The sequence below is a fragment of the Mus caroli genome, unplaced genomic scaffold, assembly GCF_978045245.1.
Source record: "Mus caroli unplaced genomic scaffold, Mus_caroli_1 scaffold_2, whole genome shotgun sequence".
Lineage (NCBI taxonomy): Eukaryota > Metazoa > Chordata > Mammalia > Rodentia > Muridae > Mus > Mus caroli.
The window spans coordinates 92,477,161-92,496,973 of NW_028227257.1; the positions used below are offsets into that span (position 1 = coordinate 92,477,161).

At 37.0% G+C, this 19,813-nt stretch overlaps 2 protein-coding genes across 2 annotated transcripts; both read left to right on the forward strand.

The window, feature by feature from the left end:
- Window positions 1-1,730: 1,730 nt before the first annotated feature.
- Window positions 1,731-2,705, forward strand: LOC110290225 (olfactory receptor 5L1-like). The gene has a single exon (XM_021156718.2). It carries the CDS (start codon window positions 1,731-1,733, stop codon window positions 2,703-2,705), a length of 975 nt encoding a protein of 324 aa, XP_021012377.1.
- Window positions 2,706-6,984: 4,279 nt separating this feature from the next.
- On the forward strand, window positions 6,985-7,929 carry LOC110290019 (olfactory receptor 5D16-like). The gene has a single exon (XM_021156483.1). The coding sequence runs from the start codon at window positions 6,985-6,987 to the stop codon at window positions 7,927-7,929; it is 945 nt and encodes a 314-aa protein (XP_021012142.1).
- The last annotated feature ends 11,884 nt before the right edge of the window (window positions 7,930-19,813 follow it).

The following is a 19,813-nucleotide window of genomic DNA, read 5'->3' on the forward strand; positions in this document are numbered from 1 at the left end:
AACATATTTTTCTTTCCATCTGTTTCTGTGACTCTTCTTTTTTCCTTCCTCCTCTCTCTCTCTCTCTCTCTCTCTCTCTCTCTCTCTCTCTCTCTCTCTCTCTCTCTCTCTCTCTTTCTGTATTTATATGTGTTTTTGCATGTGTGTGGTACTCTTGTTCTCTCTTTCCTCTCTTGTACCAACTTACTTCACGACAGAGTATGAGCTTCCATTTGCCATACATAACCAATTCAGAGGGTTGAATAGTTTTTATGCTGTAGTCAGGCAGTCAGTTCCTGCTTGTGAACAGAAATGAGCATTTTTGCATTCAATTTTTGTTAAATTTATCAAAAAGTACTTTCAATGTTATCCCTATAGAACAATGCAAACCTGACTTCCAAAATTTTCTAACATTTTCTTTACATTGTCCTTTATTTTCATTTTACTGTCCTTTCTTTACTTTCTGTATTTTTCTTTTTGTATGACTTAGAAAAAGGATTTAAGGAAAGTCTTTTTTTAATTATTTTGCTATTGTTTGGGGAATTTTAATTTAATTGCAACATTTCCTCCTTTCCTTTTCTTCCTTTAAAACCTCTCATACATCACGGCCAGCTCTCCTTCCATAGCCTCTGTGTCACTGCTATTGCATGCATGTATGTATATATCTATATATTTACATTCCTACATATTACCTGTTCATATATGTAGTGCATATATCTATGTTTTTAAAGCTGACCATTTACCATCATACAACCAATGGTTGAACTCTGCTGGGCAAGAGAACATCTTGTGCTTCCAGCTTTATTCAGTTGTTTATATTTCTTGGTGTAGGGTTGATGCTTTGTGGGCTTTTAACTATTTAATGTGTTTGTTGGTTTCTTCCCTTCCTTCCTTCCTTCCTTCCTTCCTTCCTTCCTTCCTTCCTTCCTTCCTTCCTTCCTTCCTTCCTTCCTTCCTCCCTCCCTCCCTCCCTCCCTCCCTCCCTTTCCCTTCCTTCCTTCCTTCCTTCCTTCCTTCCTTCCTTCCTTCCTTCCTTCCTTCCTTCCTTTCTTTCTTTCTTTCTTTCTTTCTTTCTTTCTTTCTTTCTTTCTTTCTTTCTTTCTTTCTTTCTTTCTTTCTTTCTTTTTTTCCTTCTCTTTCTTTCTTTCTTTCTTTCTTTCTTTCTTTCTTTCTTTCTTTCTTTCTTTCTTTCTTTTTTCCTTTCTTCCTTTCTTCCTCCTTCCTCCTGCCTTACTTCTTTTCTTCCTTCTACTTTCCTTCTTGTTTGCCTTCATTTTTCTCTGCCTCTGTTTCTTTGTCTCCAGAAATCAATCAATCAAAACCTCTCTCTCTCTGTCTCTGTCTCTGTCTCTGTCTCTGTCTCTGTCTCTCTCTCTCTCTCTCTCTCTCATTCTTTCTTCTTGACACAAAAATGATGAAGTTAAGACTATACATGTTAGTTCAAGATGGAAAAAATGCTACTCTCTTGGTTTTTGTTTCTGTTTTCCTCAGTTTTATTTGAAGTAATAAAGAAAAAAGCATTTTATTTCAGAAAGTCAGGGAATAAAAAACTCCACTGTGAGATTGTGTTTACACTGTCAAAACATTTTAAGTCAGCCACTTTGTCCAACAAATTATTTAAACAAATCTGGAGAAGTTTTAATTTATTCTTTCTTAATTTTTTCTGCAGTTAATAGAAATCTCTTATATTCCCCTCTTTTCTCTATGCAGAAGTAGTAAGGTCGTCTTGACTAAACTGCCATGTAGCAGACATGGAAGAGCTCAACTGTACCTTTATGGCAGAGTTCATTCTTCTTGGCTTTTCTGATGTCCCAGAGCTGGCAATCTTTCTCTTTCTGGTGTTTCTTGTCATTTATGGAGTGACAGTCATAGCAAACCTGGGCATGACTGTGCTGATTCAGGTCAGCTCTCAACTTCATACTCCTATGTACTTTTTCCTCAGCCACCTGTCATTTGTGGATTTCTGCTATGCTTCCATCATTGTCCCAAAGATGTTCACTGATATTCTCAACAAGGATAAAGCTATTTCTTACCTGGAATGCATGTTACAATTTTATTTATTTTGTACTTTTGCTATCACTGAAGTCTTCCTATTGGCTGTAATGGCCTATGACCGCTTTGTGGCCATTTGTAATCCACTATTGTACACTGTCATCATGTCCCCAAAGCTCCGTCTTGTACTGGTGTCCTGTTGCTACCTCTATGCATCAGTGTGTTCTCTAATTCACCTGTGCTTAGCCCTCGAGATCACATCATTTAAATCAAATGTGATTAACCACTTCTTTTGTGATCTGCCTCCTCTCTTAAGTCTTGCTTGCTCTGATGTTAGTACAAATGAGTTTTTCCTGTTCATCATTGTCAATTTCAATGAGATTCTCACTATTGTGATTATCTTCACCTCCTATTTGTTTATCCTCATCACCATCCTGAAGATGCGCTCTGCAGAAGGGAGACGCAAAGCCTTTTCTACCTGTGCCTCCCATCTCACAGTCATCATGGTCTTCCATGGAACGATTCTTTTTATTTATTGTCAGCCCAACTCTGGTAACAGTCTAGATGTTGATAAAGTGACTACAGTTTTCTATACTGTGATCATTCCCATGCTGAATCCCCTGATCTACAGTCTGAGGAATAAGGATGTGAAAGAGGCTCTTAGAAAAACGTTAGGCTCTAAAAAGAATTTTTTACTAGATTTCTTTTTTTTAGCAAAACTTAGGGTTTCATAGTAAAGACCCATATATAGGCAAATAGGTGAGCCTAATGTAGAGCATTGAAAAGGATGGCTATTTCAAAAGGATACATATTACTGAGTCTTGGTATTCACATACCCCTGCATGTTCTCTGTGTGCAAAAGTACATTTGAGAACAATTAAAGGTTGCACATACATGTTGTCCCTCATTTTGTGTTTTTTTAAGCTGCTGTGAGTTTTGATGTAGTAAAAGCATCTTTTTATGATTGTAGACCTTTATTATAGCATAATTTATGGAATATATGATCCGCTTAAAATTGACTTCCTGATAAGAACATTTTGTCAAGCAGTTTATACACAAGTATCTATAGTTTATAATCTAGTTTATATATTATATAAATTGAGGTTTTCTATGTTTTCCTTACTATTTGGTATTTGAATCACTGTGTTGACTTAGAACTTCATTTAATAATTATGTTAAAAATGAATGTCACAATAACATTTATTCACAAGAATATAGGAAATATTAATTGCATGTTATACTCAAGGAGCTTTCAATCCATCTTATTTATAATCCTTTCTACATTTTATCTTTGTATTTCTATGTATTGGCCTTTCCTATCATTGGTTTGCCTTATTGTTGTCTGCATTTATGACTTATCACTGACTTCTTCCTACTCTTTCAACACTATAGTGAGATTTAACATGGACCTCACTTGTAAGTACATCTCCAGTCTCTGTTAGGTTTTTGCATATGCATTTGATCTTAATAAAACATTGTTTTGTCACTGTTTATAGATACCAAGCTCATGTTTATTCATACATCTTGATTCATGTTTCATATCTACAATCCAAGATAATTGATATCAGTTTCTATCTTATATTTACTTGTTAAAGTAAAACATTTATTCTGATATCTAATGTTAGAAAACAGTTGAATTAATTTCAAGAAAGTGATATTTGTTGTTTTGATTTTGAATTTTAAGGTTTAAGCAATTTACCTGTTCATTCAGTATTCTATGTGTTAATATTGGTTATATCTCTTATACTCATGGTTCTCCATTTATTAAATTTTGATTTCTCAGGATAGGAACTCACACATATTTATATTCAGAAACAAAAAATAAAATTTTACTCACTAAAGAATGACATAGTAATTTTTATAGCTACTTTTATTACATATCTCCAATAAATATGGATGCTTTGTATTTATTGGTAAAATTGGTTAAATAAATCAGGATAAATTAAATATGGGATTTAAATAACAATAATTATTTCAAAAAATACAGCAGGAAAACAGCACTTGCTTTTATATTTTCAATTATCTTACCCTGGATTTTTATAGCTGAAATAAGACATTCTAGGACTGTTCATCCTACACCAGAGGCTTAGGTTTTGTGCTTCATGTAATGCAAGAAAAAATAAATATGAGAAAATATATTTTTATCTAATACCTTTGGCATATACACAGCTAAGTGGTTAGAAGATGTGAGGTAAGATGCAATCACTTCTGTACTTTGGTATGAATAAGAACGCAATAGTTTAATGCTATAATGTCCAGAGATGTGGAAATTCAAGAATAATTTTGAAGTAAGTAAAATAAAGTTCATGTCATAGATTCCATTAATCAAAAAAATGTATAAGAATTGGCATTAAGGAAATGAGGATTGAAAATAGAGTTACAGACTAACCTGGACTCTCAGGGCCTACTAGAGACTGGATCAACAACCAAAGAGTGAACACAGACTGGAACTAGACTCCTTGCACATGTGTAGCAGATGACCTTCTTGGTCTACATGCATGTTCCCTCAAAACTAGAAGTAGGACTGCCCTGAATCTATGGCCTACATGTCTGTCTGTGGATCCCAAAATGGACAGCATTTTCTGGAATCAGTGGAAGAGGATGTACCTAGTCCCCTACCAACTTGCTATGGAGGGTTGAGGTTGGGAGTGCATGAGAGTGGAATGAGAAATTGGGGGGGGGGGTAGGGTGTTGACACTCAATGGTGAGTTTCCTTTTCTTTTCTCTTCTTTTCTTTTCTTATTCTTGTGTGTGTACGTGACTTTTTGTTTGTTTGTTTTGATTGTTTGTTTGTTTTATTAGTTATTTTCTTCATTTACATTCCAATTGTTATCCCCAAAGCCTCCTTTACTCTCCCTCTGCCCTGCTTCCCAACACACCCACTCCTGCTTCCTGGCCCTGGCATTCCCCTGTACTGGGGCATATGATCTTTGCAAATACCAAGGGCCTCTCCTCTCACTGATGGTCGACTAGGCCATCCCCTGCTACATATGCAACTAGATACAGCTCTGGGAGATACTGATTAGTTCATATCATTGTTCCTCCTATAGGGTTGCAGAACCCTTTAGCTCCTTGGGTACTTTCTCTACCTCCTTCATTAGGGGCCCTGTGTTCGATCCAATAGATGACTGTGAGCATCCACTTCTGTATTTGCCAGGCATTGGCATAGACTCGCAAGAAAGTGGGGGACTTACTTAAGGGAATACTGAGAGGAGAGAAAAGGCAGATATTAGGTTGTAAAGTGAACAAATAAATAAATTTAATAAATAAATAAATAAGTAAATAAAATAAAATAGAGTTGCAGATGACATTAACAAAGCTAAAACTCACAGGAAATACTTCCAAAGATGCTGTAGCTTTCCATCAAGTTTTCCATGAAATTAAAATTACATCATAAATAGTATTTAATGTTAATTGCTTGTTTTAAAGTCTCTAGAGAAAAACACAACCAATTATTTCTAGACTATAATGCCTGGGGGGGGGGGAGGCAGTAAGCATAATAATGGAGTTAGCAACTTCTTAAAATAAGTTCTTTCTATAGAGGCAAGAGGAGACTGCACTTACTACCAACAGGTTTGTACACAGGTCTGAAAAAAATATTGGTAATATTTTCCCTGTGAGCTATGTAGTAAACCACATCTTTGTATCACTATTTCATGAGAAAACATAATTTAGGAGAACATTTAAAACACTAATGACATTTGTATCCGAAATTCAGGAAACAAAAGGTCCACTCTGTTAAAAGTTATGTTGTAAGAACCTTGTGTCATTGTGAGCATGTATTTGTAATATGACAGGTCATACGGGTTTTCAACATATATCTCTTATGTAAGTGAAAATTTGGACTGGTTTCCAGTTCAGAATGACATTTAAATTGTTGAATCACAATGAATAAGGAATACCTTCTGGGAAAACAAAATGAAGAAAGACCTTAACAGGCTTTCATTCTCTTCACATGAATATAGGATTGAATGAATATTTGAGATGTCTTACAGGAAGAACAAGGAAATTCATAAAAAGACAAACCATTCTTACTGTTTGTGAACTATTATTTCTAGATAAGAGCATTTCCTCCTGATTTTTACTCTTTGTATTTAATTCAGTAAAGATATTCAGAATATCTTTGAAGCAATCTTCACATTCAATAAATGCCATAGTTTACATCTTAAAGATTTGGTTTAAATATAACAAGAAGAGATGCTATAAAAGACAACCAAAACAGTTAAGATCATAGATTGTGAAAACTGAATTTTATCATTTCACACGTGAAAATCTCATTCTGTAATGCTAATGACCATTTAACTGAACGTGAAAACACAGTAGTTTGTGGAGGTTTTCGTTTTCTTTCTTTTTGTTTTGTTTTTTTTTTTCCTACTGAAGAAGTTTTGTTAAACTTCAATTTGCTCATCAGCAGAAAAAAGCAGCATAAAAGGTAACTTATTTTACTTTAAAAGCAAATGTAAAAGTTGAATTTAATAGATAAGATTCTTAGTCAATTCCTATAATATTAATATTGCTGCGATTGCAAATGACACAGATTGTTTTGTAATACCTCAGCATGCACAAATATTAGTATAAGTTATTTTTCATGGGTGATGCTTTCTGTTCTTCTATGTTTCATTGGAAATTCCAGTACCATAAAAATAAATTATTTCACTTGACCATTTTTAAGAGAAAGAGCTTGAAACCTCAGTAAAATTCGATTGCTTCACATTTGATCAAGGTGTTATGTGTTTCTTTTGTTAATTATTGTATTGCCCAATAGTGATTTAAAAATCACATTTAAGCATATTTAAGAAAATTATTAGAGAAATCACTCATAATATACTGGAAATTTAATTTCTGAATCTTTGGTTAGTCTGTCTTGATATTTCAGTATTTCAATATCACATAAGCTATGTATATTGTTTCATCTTTAGGCTTATTGATAGTCAGTTCGGCATACTTTATGTGTGAACTTTTTTTCCCTATTTTATTTCCAAGATCAATTTTCAGATCTCACCAGAAGGCATCATGATTCTGACAGACATAAATCTAACTTCTGAGGTCACATTCGCTCTCTTGGGCTTCTCAGATTACCCAGAACTGCAGGTTCCCCTCTTCTTGTTGTTTCTGGCAATCTACAGCTTCAGTGTGGTAGGGAACCTAGGGATGATGATCATCATCAAGATTAACCCCAAACTGCACACCCCCATGTATTTCTTCCTCAGCCACCTCTCCTTTGCAGATTTCTGCTATTCCTCCATCATTGCTCCCAAGATGCTGGTGAACCTTGTTGTAGAAGATAGGACCATTTCATTTTTAGGATGTATAATGCAGTTCTTTTTCTTTTGCACATTTGTAGTGACTGAACTAATTCTATTTGCTGTGATGGCCTATGACCGCTTTGTGGCTGTCTGTAACCCACTGCTGTACACAGTAGTCATGTCACAGAGGCTCTGTGCACTGCTAGTGCTTGGATCATATGCATGGGGGGTGGTGTGCTCCCTGACACTCACCTGTTCTGCCTTAAATTTATATTTTCAGGGTTTCAACACAATCAATCACTTCTTCTGTGAACTGTCATCCCTAATAGCCCTCTCTTGCTCTGATTCTCATCTTACACAGTTACTGCTTTTTATTGTTGCCACTTTCAATGAGATAAGCACACTGCTCATCATTCTTACATCCTATTTGTTCATTGTTGTCACTGCCCTGAAAATGCATTCATCTAGTGGACACCGAAAAGTCTTCTCTACCTGTGCTTCCCACATGACAGCCATCACCATCTTCCATGGAACCATATTATTTCTCTACTGTGTGCCCAACTCCAAGAACTCCAGGCACACTGTCAAAGTGGCTTCTTTGTTTTACACAGTTGTGATCCCCATGCTAAACCCCTTGATCTACAGTCTGAGAAATAAAGATGTCAAAGACACAGTCAGTAAATTAATGAATGTGAGAAAATTTTCTCAGTGACTGTAAGCCTTAAGAGGATAACAAGAAATTAATGCAGTTAATTGTACTATTGAAAAACATGTTTATTTTTGAGTGAATGAGCTGGGCATTAAAAATTCATTTTAAAACATCTGATTTTTCAAAAAAGAAACAAAATTTTCAAGTGAAAAATACATTTAAAAACCAAAAGATGATACTGTGTTAGGCATGAAAATATTGTACAAATGTGGTTGACCTTAACTTTAGTCTTTCGTTGTTAATGTGCAGTGTAGTTTTGTTCACAGAATGATTCTGTTTAACAAATGAAAACATATAAGTCATATGTAACATATTATAAGCATGTGGCTCCAACTTACAATGCCAAATATTTATTCTTCATGAGAAATCATACTGGAATGCTAAAACAGTCTCATCTCCACACTGTGAATGTAGAGAAATAAATGGTAGATAGGGAAAGATGGTTTCAACTTTTCGTGACCCCCAAATGCACTGTTATTGTGAAATAACCATAATAATGCATCTGGTGAGAATTAATTCCAAATGCATTTGGGACGTAGGAATAATTGCTTCCTAATTTCATATTGTTTACTCTTGTAATTTAATAGATGACACACACTTAAAAACAAACAAAACAACAGGGAAGACATTTTATTTATCATGGTTTGTGAAAGACTGACATTTTATTCAGAAACACCAGAAATGTCCAGGCGGTAATTATGTTTTATTACAGCAACAATCCCATAATTACTTGGAGCTATTTTTCTGTGTCTTATAAATAAAGGACTTGTTATAATGTGTTCTAAGAAGTGTACATGAAAATCAGATGGTCTTACTATTTTAATTATTTCTGAAAAGGATCACAATGGAGTTGGCTATGTGGATTTGTAAGAGTTTAAAATCAATAAATGTCTTCTTAGAATGTTGATAATTGTCAACAATATGTTCATTTTAATTTTAATGCTAGTTTATTGGTATTTATTTGAAATTATAGTTGTTTACCATCTTCAATTATCGAATTATTGTTGTTTCTCTTTCTGTAAATGGTAATTATGTGTTTTTATTAATAAAAGATGATGGCAACTAAGATTTTACCCTAAAAATAATATTTTTCCAAGCTTTTTTATTAGATATTTTCTTTATTTACATTTCAAATGTTATCCCTTTCCTAATTTCCCCTTCGAAAATCCCTTATCCCCTCCTCCCTCCCCCTGCTCCCCAACCCACCCACTCCCATTCCCAGTCTTGGGATTACCCTATACTGAGGCATAAACCTTCACAGGACCTAGGGCCTCTCCTACCATTGATGACCAATATGTAGATGATCCTCATCTACATATACAGTTAGAGCCACATGTCCCACAATGTGTTTCCTGTGATTGGTGGTTTAGTTCCAAGGAGTTCTGGGGGTACTGATTAGTTCATATTGACGATCCTCCTATGGGCCTTCAGACCCCTTCAGCTCCTTGGGTACTTTCTCTAGCTCATTCACTGGGGACCTTGGGCTTCATCCTATGGATGATTGTGAGCATCCACTTCTGTATTTGCCAGGCACTGACAAAGGCCATCAGGACACAGCTATATTTTTAAAAATAATTTAGTTCCATCCATTTGCCTGCAAAATGCCTGATGTCTTCATTTTTAATAGCTGCATTGTGTAAATGAATGACATTTTCTGTATTAATTCTTCTGTTGTCGGACATCTGGGTTATTTCCAGCCTCTGTCTTTCACAAATAAGGCTGCTATTTTAACATAATGTAATACGTGCAACTGTGGCATAGTGAGACATCTTTTAGGTATATGCCCAAAAGGCACCTTAAAGAGTCAGATGTAGATACTTACACCCAACAAATGGACAGAAGCTGTGGACTCCTGTGGTTAAATTGGGAAAGGACTGGAAGAAGTTGAGGAGGAAGATCCTTATAGGATGAACAGCAGTCTCAACTAAATTGGACCCCCAAGATCTCTCAGACACTGAGCCACCAACCAGGTAGCATACACTAGCTAATATGAGGCCTCTGACACATATACAATAGAGGTCTCCCTAGTTTGACCTCAGTGAGAGAAGATGCACCTAATCCTTGAAAGACTTGAAGCCTCAGAGAGTGGAAACATCTGGTGCGGTGATGATCTCTTGGAGACAATTGAGAGGGACTGGGATGGGTAGTGGTCAGAGGGCAGAGCAGGAAAGGTATGGCAACTGGGCTGTGAAAAAATTAAATATAATATTAATAATAACAATAATATATATTTTTAAAATTTCTACTCCATCTTTACCCCTGAACACCTTGTAGGCAGGAAAAAATGTGGATCTAACATTTTGTAGCTGGGTTGGTGTAAAAATACCTTCATTGGAAGTCTTGCCTGGCAAATAGCAAGTTTAGATTCCATAACCTCCATTGTTGGGAGTCTTTGCTAGTGTTACCCTCATAGATTCTTCAGAATTTCCATTGCCTTAGGTTTCTAGCTTGTCCTAGAGATACACCCCCCTTTCCAGTTGTCTATGAGTACTCTCTCTGTCTCTCTCTCTCTCCCTTCTGTATCCATCCCCATCCCTATTCCTATCCAGTCCCCTCCATTAGTTTTCTCATGATGACTATTCTAGTTTCCATTCTTAGTGAGATTCACATATCTCCCTTGAGTGGCCAAACAACGAATGGTCCAGCTTGATCTCCATGTCATGAGATGCCAGATCCCACCCCTGATGGAAACAAATGCAAAGAATGAAACTCAATTATTTGGGGCTTGGGGAATCCTGCTGCAGAGGACAAGGAAAAATTGCAGGTACCAGAGGAATCAAGAATACCAGAAGAAAACCTACAGAATCAATAACTATGGGCCCATAGAAGCACACAGAGACTGAACCACCAACCAGGGAACATGCATGAAACTGACTTAGGCCTTCTGTGCATGTGTAACAGATGTGAAGCTTGGTGTGCATGTGGGATTTCTAATCACAGGAGCATAGGCCTTCTCTGACTCCGTTATCTGTCTCTGGTACCCTTTCCCCTTACTGGGCTGCCTTGTCTATTTTCAGTGAAAGAGCATGGCCATAATCTTAGTGCAACTTGATGTAGCAAGGCTGGTTAATACCCATGGAAGACCTCCCCCGCCCCTTTTTTTCTTTTTCCTTTTCATTTTAATAACCCATTTTAATTCTAAATGCTAATTCAAGAATATTTATGGACTACATGTTTGAAATACTAATGAATTTAAATATCACAATGGTATCTATAATTCCTAAGTCATTAATTTAAAAAATAATAAAAATAATTTCAAAATTAATGTGATATGAAGTAGAATATAACATTTTACCTAGGATTATTCTTTTTTAAAAAAATAATTATTTTTTACATTCCATATTCCATTCCCTGCCCCTGCCATCCACCCTCTGACTGCTCCATATTCCACACCTCCTCCCCATCCCCCTGTCTCCATGTGGATACCCCCACCCCACCTGACCTCTAAATTTCCTAGGGCCTCCGTATTTCTAAAGAGAAAGAAAGGAGGGATGGATGAATGGGAGAGGAAGGGGAAAGACTGGAAGGAGAGAAGAGAGGAGAAACTAAAGTCAGGTTGTAAAGTAAATAATAATAATAACAATTATTATTATTATTATTTTGAGCTTCTGAAATGAAGAAAGCAATTTAGAAATAGTGCTATATAAACAAATATCTTTTGTAACATATATTGAAAATTATAGTTCTTTCCTTTAATTTCAAGGAACCCAAGACAGGGGATAGAAATTATATACAGGGCTTAATTTATTTTTGTGAATTAAATTTTGTAAATTTATACTTAAAATAATGCTAAATAAAATTTTAATTCATATCTGTACATGTTTTGTTTGATATTTTCATATATTTCAATTGAAGCAATATAAAACTGGAGAGATGGCTCAATGGTTAAGAACACTAATAGTCTTCTGGAGAACCTGGGTTTGGTCTTCAGCATCCACATGGTGACTCACGACACTCAATATCTAAATTCCCAAGATATCCAGTATCATCTCACTTCCTCTGGTGAGACACGCATATAGAGGATGTGTGTGTATATATATATATATATATATATATATATATATATGTGTGTGTGTGTGTAGCTAAATACTCACATTATAAAATAAATTAATTAAAAATAAACACAATTTTCAGTTTATGTCATAAATACTTTATGTCCAACATAATTAAACTAAAATATATTCATGTTAGATTTTTCAACATTTTTCCTGCCTGTGACTAACACATTATATTTATATTCTGTGCTCATTTCTTATATTAATCATATGAATATCTTTTGTGAAACCTAAACATATATGTTAAGTTGCTGTTTGTTTATTTATATTCATAAGAATAAACAATCAACTCATTAACGAATTACAGCTTTCTAGAATACATTGGTCACAAATCTGGATTGCCTCAGGCTGTGATGTCAGTTGCCTCTCTGCTCTGAGTGCAGAGGAACTTTTGGGATGGCTCAGGATATGGTGTCTTCAGGGGAGCAAACTAGCTAGCAGTCTGCCCCAGCAGAAAGGACCAGGCAGGAGGAGAGAGGTATTCCAGGCAAGGCGGGGATATTGGTGGGAGATGAGTCTTGAGTCTACTAGTGGAGGACATGTGTCTTTGGGGGCAGGGGGAATCTTACCAACTACTATGAGTGCACCAGATTCCTCTAGGATGGCTCAGGATATGGTGTCTTCAGGAAGCACACCAGCAGGCAGTCGGCCCCAGCAGAAAGAACCAGGCAGAAGCACCTTAGTGAAAAATTAACAACTGTCACTAGAGATTTCTTCTATTTTACGACCTGGAAAATTAAGTATAGTTAAAATACTGAATATTTCTGAAATTATTTGATGAGTTAATAAAATTCCTGTCAAATATCAAAAACAAAACTTATTTGTCAGAAATGTGTACTAAGTAATCCTAAAATTCATGTAATGTTATACAGCAAGTGATCAATAAAACCAAAGCTAGAGAGTAATTAACACAATTTATAAACAGTGTAAATAAAAGAGACAGATCAACACTATAGTGAAAGAAATTAGAAGTCATGGTATTTGTTGTGGTCTGCGAATCATTGCAAAAAAAAACAAATAAACAAAAAAAAACCAAAAAAACAAAACAACAAAACAAAACAAAACAAAAAATAAAAATAAAAAAAACATTGAGTCACCAATCTCAGTCACACAGGGCTGGTTTATTGAATACATACCTGAAGACTTATCAATCAGGCAGCAGACCATGCTGAGGAGCTGGCTGCAACCTCGAATATATCTCAGGGCCAGCTCATAAAGGCTAAAATGCAAAATCACAATGAGCTCATACTCAGGTACAGGAAGCACTGAGTCAAGCTGGCTTAGACATGATAGTTCACATCGACATTTAATTTGATTGGACCTAAGTGGAGCTTATGGTTTCAGAACATAGCAGCATATGTGATCAGCTCCAACCTGTTCGGAGTCAAACTGTACATCTAGATCAATAACAATATGAAACAACTGGCCAGCATGAAACAAAGTGGATACAGCTATGCTGGGGGAACAGGCTTCAAAAATATTAAACCTTACCTTTACCCCATTAATGAAGGAAAGTTGATAGCTATCTTGTAGAATATGACATACACACACATTTACATCGATCAAATTGAGGATGTAAAAAATTAATTTGTATTTGGCTGACTAATTTTTTTAAAATGTGTTCAGGGCATTTTACTGAAAAAAAAAAACTTTTAATTGATTTTAATAACCTACAAAGATTAACCACAAGAGGGAAGGAAGAGACCTGGGAGGGAAAGGGGGTGGGGTGGACAGAGAGGAGAACATGATCAGGTATTGGGTGGGGGGAAAGGACTAAAATCCCTGAGGGCCAGCAGAAAGAATGAAAACAGTCTAATTAAGGAGGTAGGAGGTTGGAGGATCCCTCCAGAATGTACCAGAGACCTGGAAGGTCAGAGACACTCAGGACTCAAAAAGAAGGACCTGAGAAGAAATGCCCTACATTGGGAGGAGGGAACTTGTAGAACCCAACTCCAGCAGAAAGACAAGGCATCAAGTGAGGGATGGGGTTGCCATCCCACAGTCAAAATTCTGACCCATAATTGTTCCTGTCTGAAAGAACTTCAGGGATGGAAATGGAGAGGAGACTAAGGAAAAGAAAGTCCAGCAACAAGCATAAAGTGGGATCCAGCTCAAGGGGAGGCCCCAAGACCTGACACTATTACTTAGGTGATGGAGTGCTCACAAAAATGGGCCTATCATGACTGCCCTCTGAAAGACCCAACAAGCAGATGAAAAAATCAGATGTAGATATTTGTACCCAACCAATGGACAGAAGCTGCTGACCCTTGTGGCTGAATTAGGGGATAGCTGGAAAAAGTTGAGAAGGAGGGCGACCCTGTAGGAGGACCAGCAATCTCAATTAACCTGGGTTCCCGAGAGCTCTCAAACACGGGAACACCAAGTAGGCAACATACACCAGCTGATATGATGCCCCAGCACACATGCAGCAAAGGACTGCCAGGTCTGGGTTCAGTCAGAGAAGATACACCTAACCCTCAAGAGACTGGAGGCCCCAGGGAGTTTAAAGATCTGGTGTGGTGGGAGTGGGGATGTGGATCAGTCAGAGGGTAAATTGGAAAAGGAATAGAATCTGGAATTTAAAATATATAAATAATAAAAAAGGTTAAAAAATAACCTACAAAGATTAAGTCAAATATTAATATCATGTTTTACAGTGGTTTTATCCTGTTAAGTCTCTAACTCTAGAACAAATGGCTGCGGTATCTATTGAACATATCAAATCATATCTGGCCACCAGGTTTTCCAAGAACCACTCAATCTCTAACTTATTACAGGGTGTGGCTAGCATACCCTAATCTCTACCTCCAATGCTCCAGTCCAGTGGGTGAGCTACCCTCTTCCTAACTGCCCTTTTCTATACAATCCATCCATACCTACCCCATTTTGTACTGTTACCCTCTTGGCTGCTATACCTTGTTCTCTTTCCTTTCTCTCTTCCCCTCCTTGTCTCCCCTCATGTTCCATCTCAGTACAGTCATATTCACTCTGAACTCTCCCAGATGTTTCCTCTGCTGACTATGTTCTCCTTTTATCTACAATACACTTTCCCCTCCACTATACCTAGGAGAAGTCATGTCCTTAAATGTTTCCATTCACCTCAAAATTGAAACATCATACAAAGTCCATATTTAATGAACTTCTCTCCAGACTCAGGGTTGTCAGTCCATGTCTGTCCTGCTACTGGGCATGGCCTCTTGAAGAGGCTAAATGTGCAGAGTTTGACTGTGTTTATCCCCAATCTGTAGCAAAACACTGAGACACATTTCAGGGGTTGGGAAACACAGTCTGAGGTGCTGGAAAGCCAGAGCCAGTTCTGGGGTCCCCAAGGCCTGTAATGTGGCCAGGGCCATTGGTTTTCAGACTCCTAGAAATCCAAGTGCTGCTGGGAGTTCCAGAATTGCTGAGAACAGAGTCCAGAGTCAGGGGCTGCAGGCTGGAGACAGTGCTTAGCCTGGGGCCAGGAGAACAGGGAGCTGTGGCTTGGCTCAGCAGTGATTGTCCTTAGCTTGTTGGTGGCAGGCTTTGTGGTGGTTATGGCTGGGAGCACTGAGAGGCCTTCTATGGGAGATTAGGCTGAGGCTCTGTAAGCGAATGCCTTCTCCATTGCTCCCAATGGTGGACCTTGATAAAATAAACAGTCCATGGTTCTAAACATTTAATTGGTTGTCCATAGTAGACAATGGATGCATAATGTACCTTATCTACTTCTCAGGGTGGACCCCAGATTACATATCTTTTGCAGGGAGGAATGTCTGGGAAGGGAAGGTTATTGGCTATGCACTCCAAGCCTCTAGGTTCCTCATTAGCATGAAGAACTCTGTTCTGGGTCTACATGACCATAGGTCCAGTTTCTTTATGTGGGAAGTGTGGCATGTGTTCCACGTCAGGAATCTGTCAAGGAGAGGGAAGTCTACTAAATCTCAGGTGTGTAATCACCAAGTCTCTGTGTCTCAGTCCTACCTTACCAAGCTTCCTGGCATGTTTTTACCATCCAACAAAGGGTCTTATATTCTTTATGCCTATTTTTTTCATGAGTATTAAAAAGAAAACAAAACCAAAAACTTCACCAACCATAACTCGAATTGAAATGCAAACCACTGTTTCAATGGTTTGTGGTCTGAAAAGTTACTTTCAAATGATACAAAAGAAAAATTACTCAATTTGTTTTCAGTATACAGGCAGTCAAATAGTTTAAAGTCCAATACCAATTTTAGATTCTATTAATAATGTACAAGAGCATTGTGTGATAAATTTATACATTCAAACGAACATCATTAATTTCACTTTTGTATTTCTTTAGGGGAGTCAGAGTATGGTTCTGATAAGTGAACTTTATTTTATTGAAGAATAATAGTTATTTTATTTCTTCTCCAGTGGATCTAGTAAAGATTTATTGGTGGGTGAACATCATCCATAGTTCATATACTTTCACTGATACTATTGTCATTCTCTTTTCAGACCATGCTGGTTGAAAGTACAGTAGGGTCTTTGTTCACAGACCAATTTCCATTTCATTTTTGTAATTATTCATTTTAATAAGTTTTTCCAACAGTTAGGATTTGTTTAGGTAACAACAGAGTCATAGATATGACTAGCACAAAAGCAGCAACTGGAAATGACCTCATAAATAATCTCCAGTAGCCACTTTTTTAAAGAGCAGATTGATATCCACTGAGGAAGAATTCAATATTAAATGGCTTAACTTTGCACTGGGTTGTGTGGTGGTTTAAATCAGAAATGTTTCCCATAGGCTCTGATATTTGTACATGCATTTTTTTTTGTGTGTGTTTTATAGGGTGTAAGTAATGGAAATTTTAGGATGTGTGACTCTGAGGAAGAAAATACATTACACTGGAAAGGGCTTAAGAGTTTATAGCCTTGTCCCACATCTAGCTTGTTAAATTTGCTTAGTGTTGAAGCATGTGACTTCTCAGCATTTTTCTCTGTCTACCTTCTGCCATGACATTATTAATCTTCTTCTAGAACTATAAGCCAGTCTAATCACTTCATTTTGTAAGTTGCATTGGTCTTGGTGTTTAAAATGATAAAGTAGCTAACACTGGTGCCTAACTCTTACAGACTGAAGAATTCAGGAAAAGTAAAGTTCCAGGGACTGATGTGAACACTGGAACAGAACTTTCAAGGTCATTGAGTATTATCAGTCATACAACATAGCACATTGGTGTAACTCTGTGTTCACTGTGTCGCTCTCTTAGTTACTGTTCTATTGCTGTGAAGAGACACCACAACAGTGCAACCTAATAGAAGAAATCATTTAATTGGGGCTAATCTCTGATCATATTGCTGGGAAGCACAGCATCAGGTAGACAGTCATTGTGCTGGAACAATATCTGAGAGCTTAGATTTGAGTTACAAGCAGAAATCAAAATAATACAGAGATTGACCCAACAAGCTATTTGAAATTTTAATGCCCACTTCCATACCTTCTCTAACAAGATTATATGTTCTAGTACTTCCTCAAATTTTTCACCCCAACATCTGGGAACCTTTCAGGGCCAATCTCATTCAAAACACCACATTTTACTCCCAGGCTCAAATAGGCTCATAATCATATCCTTATGCAAAATTCATTCCATCTGACTTCAAATATCCCCTTAGTATTTTAGTGTCAATGCTGTTTCAGAGTTTAAAATCAAAAGTCTCTTCTTAGATCCAAGACACTTTCTTAGCTGTCACCCTTTGCATAAAGCAAAAGTTGGATATTACAAATGACATATTTCCAGTATATAAGGGCATAGAATATCAATTACTTTTCTACAAGAGAGGAAAGGAGTCTAGTTAGGAAATGCTGACAAAGAAAAATGTAAGACTAAAACCTATCAAGTCACACTTCAAATCCAGACTTAACTGTCTCTTGGATCCAGTAGTCATTTCAGCTGTGTTCACTGCAATATACATCTCTCACCTGGGCTTTTCCATACTTTGTCTTCAGCTTTCTTTTCCCGGTATCCTTATAGCTCTGGTATTTGTATCACACTGAGTGCTCCAACATAATTCAGACTTAACATTCAATCTTCACACAATGACCTCCATTCATTGTTGTTCTTGTTGTTCTGTAGGCCTAGAAAAATTCCTCAAATCTTTTCCTTTCAGGTGTTGTAGGATTATCTGGGTGGGATCTTAACCATAGGGTACCAGCTCCCTTACTCACATTCAGCATCAGGCCTTTCTTTAAATTTTAAATCTATCATTCTATATAGTATTATGTGAGGCCTTAAAACATGCCTACATCCTTCATTCATAATAACTGATCAAAACTTATTGATACAGTTCCAGGTATCTGTAAATTACATTCATAATATGTTTTCCTACAACTGATTTACTTTCAAAGGTTAATTATATGGAATAGAACTATACTTGTATTATTTATTGCAATTATTATACTTATTGATGTATTTATCTAGTTCCATGAATCCCACTCTTTTATATATGGTGAAAATGCTATATAAGGAATTTAAGAATGATAGAAAAAATTAGCTATTGAAGTAGACAGACAAGAATCAACGAGGCTGTGATGGAATCTTTGTCTACATTGTTTTTGTTGTTGTTTTTTGGGTTTTTTGTTTTGTTTTGTTTTGGGTTTTTTTGGTATTTTCCTCATTTACATTTTCAATGCTATCCCAAAAGTCCCCCATACCCTCCCCCCCCCACTCTGCTACCCACCCACTCCCACTTTTTGGCACTGTCGTTCCCCTGTACTGGGGCATATAAAGTTTGCAAGTCCAATGGGCCTCTCTTTCCAGTGATGGCTGACTAGGTCATCTTTTGATACATATACAGCTGGAGTCAAGAGCTCCGGGGTACTGGTTAGTTCATAATGTTGTTCCACCTATAGGGTTGGAGATCCCTTTAGCTCCTTGGATACTTTCTCTAGATCCTCCATGGGGGGCCCTGTGATCCATCCAATAGCTGACTGTGAGCAATCACTTCTGTGTTTGCTAGGCCCCAGGCATAGTCTCACAAGAGACAGCTATATCTGGGTCCTTACAGCAAAATCTTGCTAGTGTATGCAATGGTGTCAGCGTTTGGAAGCTGATTATGGGATGGATCCCCAGATATGGCAATCACTAGATGGTCCATCCTTTCGTCACAGCTCCAAATTTTGTCTCTGTAACTCCTTCCATGGGTGTTTTGTTCCCATTTCTAGGAAGGGGCAAAGTGTCCACACTTTGGTCTTCATTCTTCTTGAGTTTCATGCGTTTAGCAAATATCTTGGGTATCCTAAGTTTCTGGGCTAATATCCACTTATCAGTGAGTACATATTGTGTGAGTTCCTTTGTGATTTAGTACCTCACTCAGGATGATGCCCTCCAGATCCATCCATTTGCCTAGGAACTTCATAAATTCATTCTTTTTAATAGCTGTGTAGTACTCCATTGTGTAAATGTACCACATTTTCTGTATCCATTCCTCTGTTGAGAGGCATCTGGGTTCTTTCCAGCTTCTAACTATTATAAATAAGGCTGCTATTCAACAAATGGTGCTGGCACAACTGGCAGTTATATAGAAGAATGGGAATTGATCCATTCCTATCTCCATGTACTAAGGTCAAATCTAAGTGGATTAAGGAACTCCACATAAAACCAGAGACACTGAAACTTATAGAGGAGAAAGTAGGGGAAAGCCTCGAAGATATGGGTACAGGGGGAAAATTCCTGAATAGAACAGCAATGGCTTGTGCTGTAAGATCGAGAATAGATAAATGGGACCTCATAAAGTTGCAAAGCTTCTGCAAGGCAAAAGACACAGTCAATAAGACAAGTAAACCACCAACAGATTGGGAAAGGATCTTTACCTATCCTAAATCA

Excerpts from the sequence above, each read along its gene's own strand:
- LOC110290225 (XM_021156718.2), top strand. The coding sequence starts at position 1,731 with ATGGAAGAGCTCAACTGTACCTTTATGGCAGAGTTCATTCTTCTTGGC.
- LOC110290019 (XM_021156483.1), top strand. The coding sequence starts at position 6,985 with ATGATTCTGACAGACATAAATCTAACTTCTGAGGTCACATTCGCTCTC.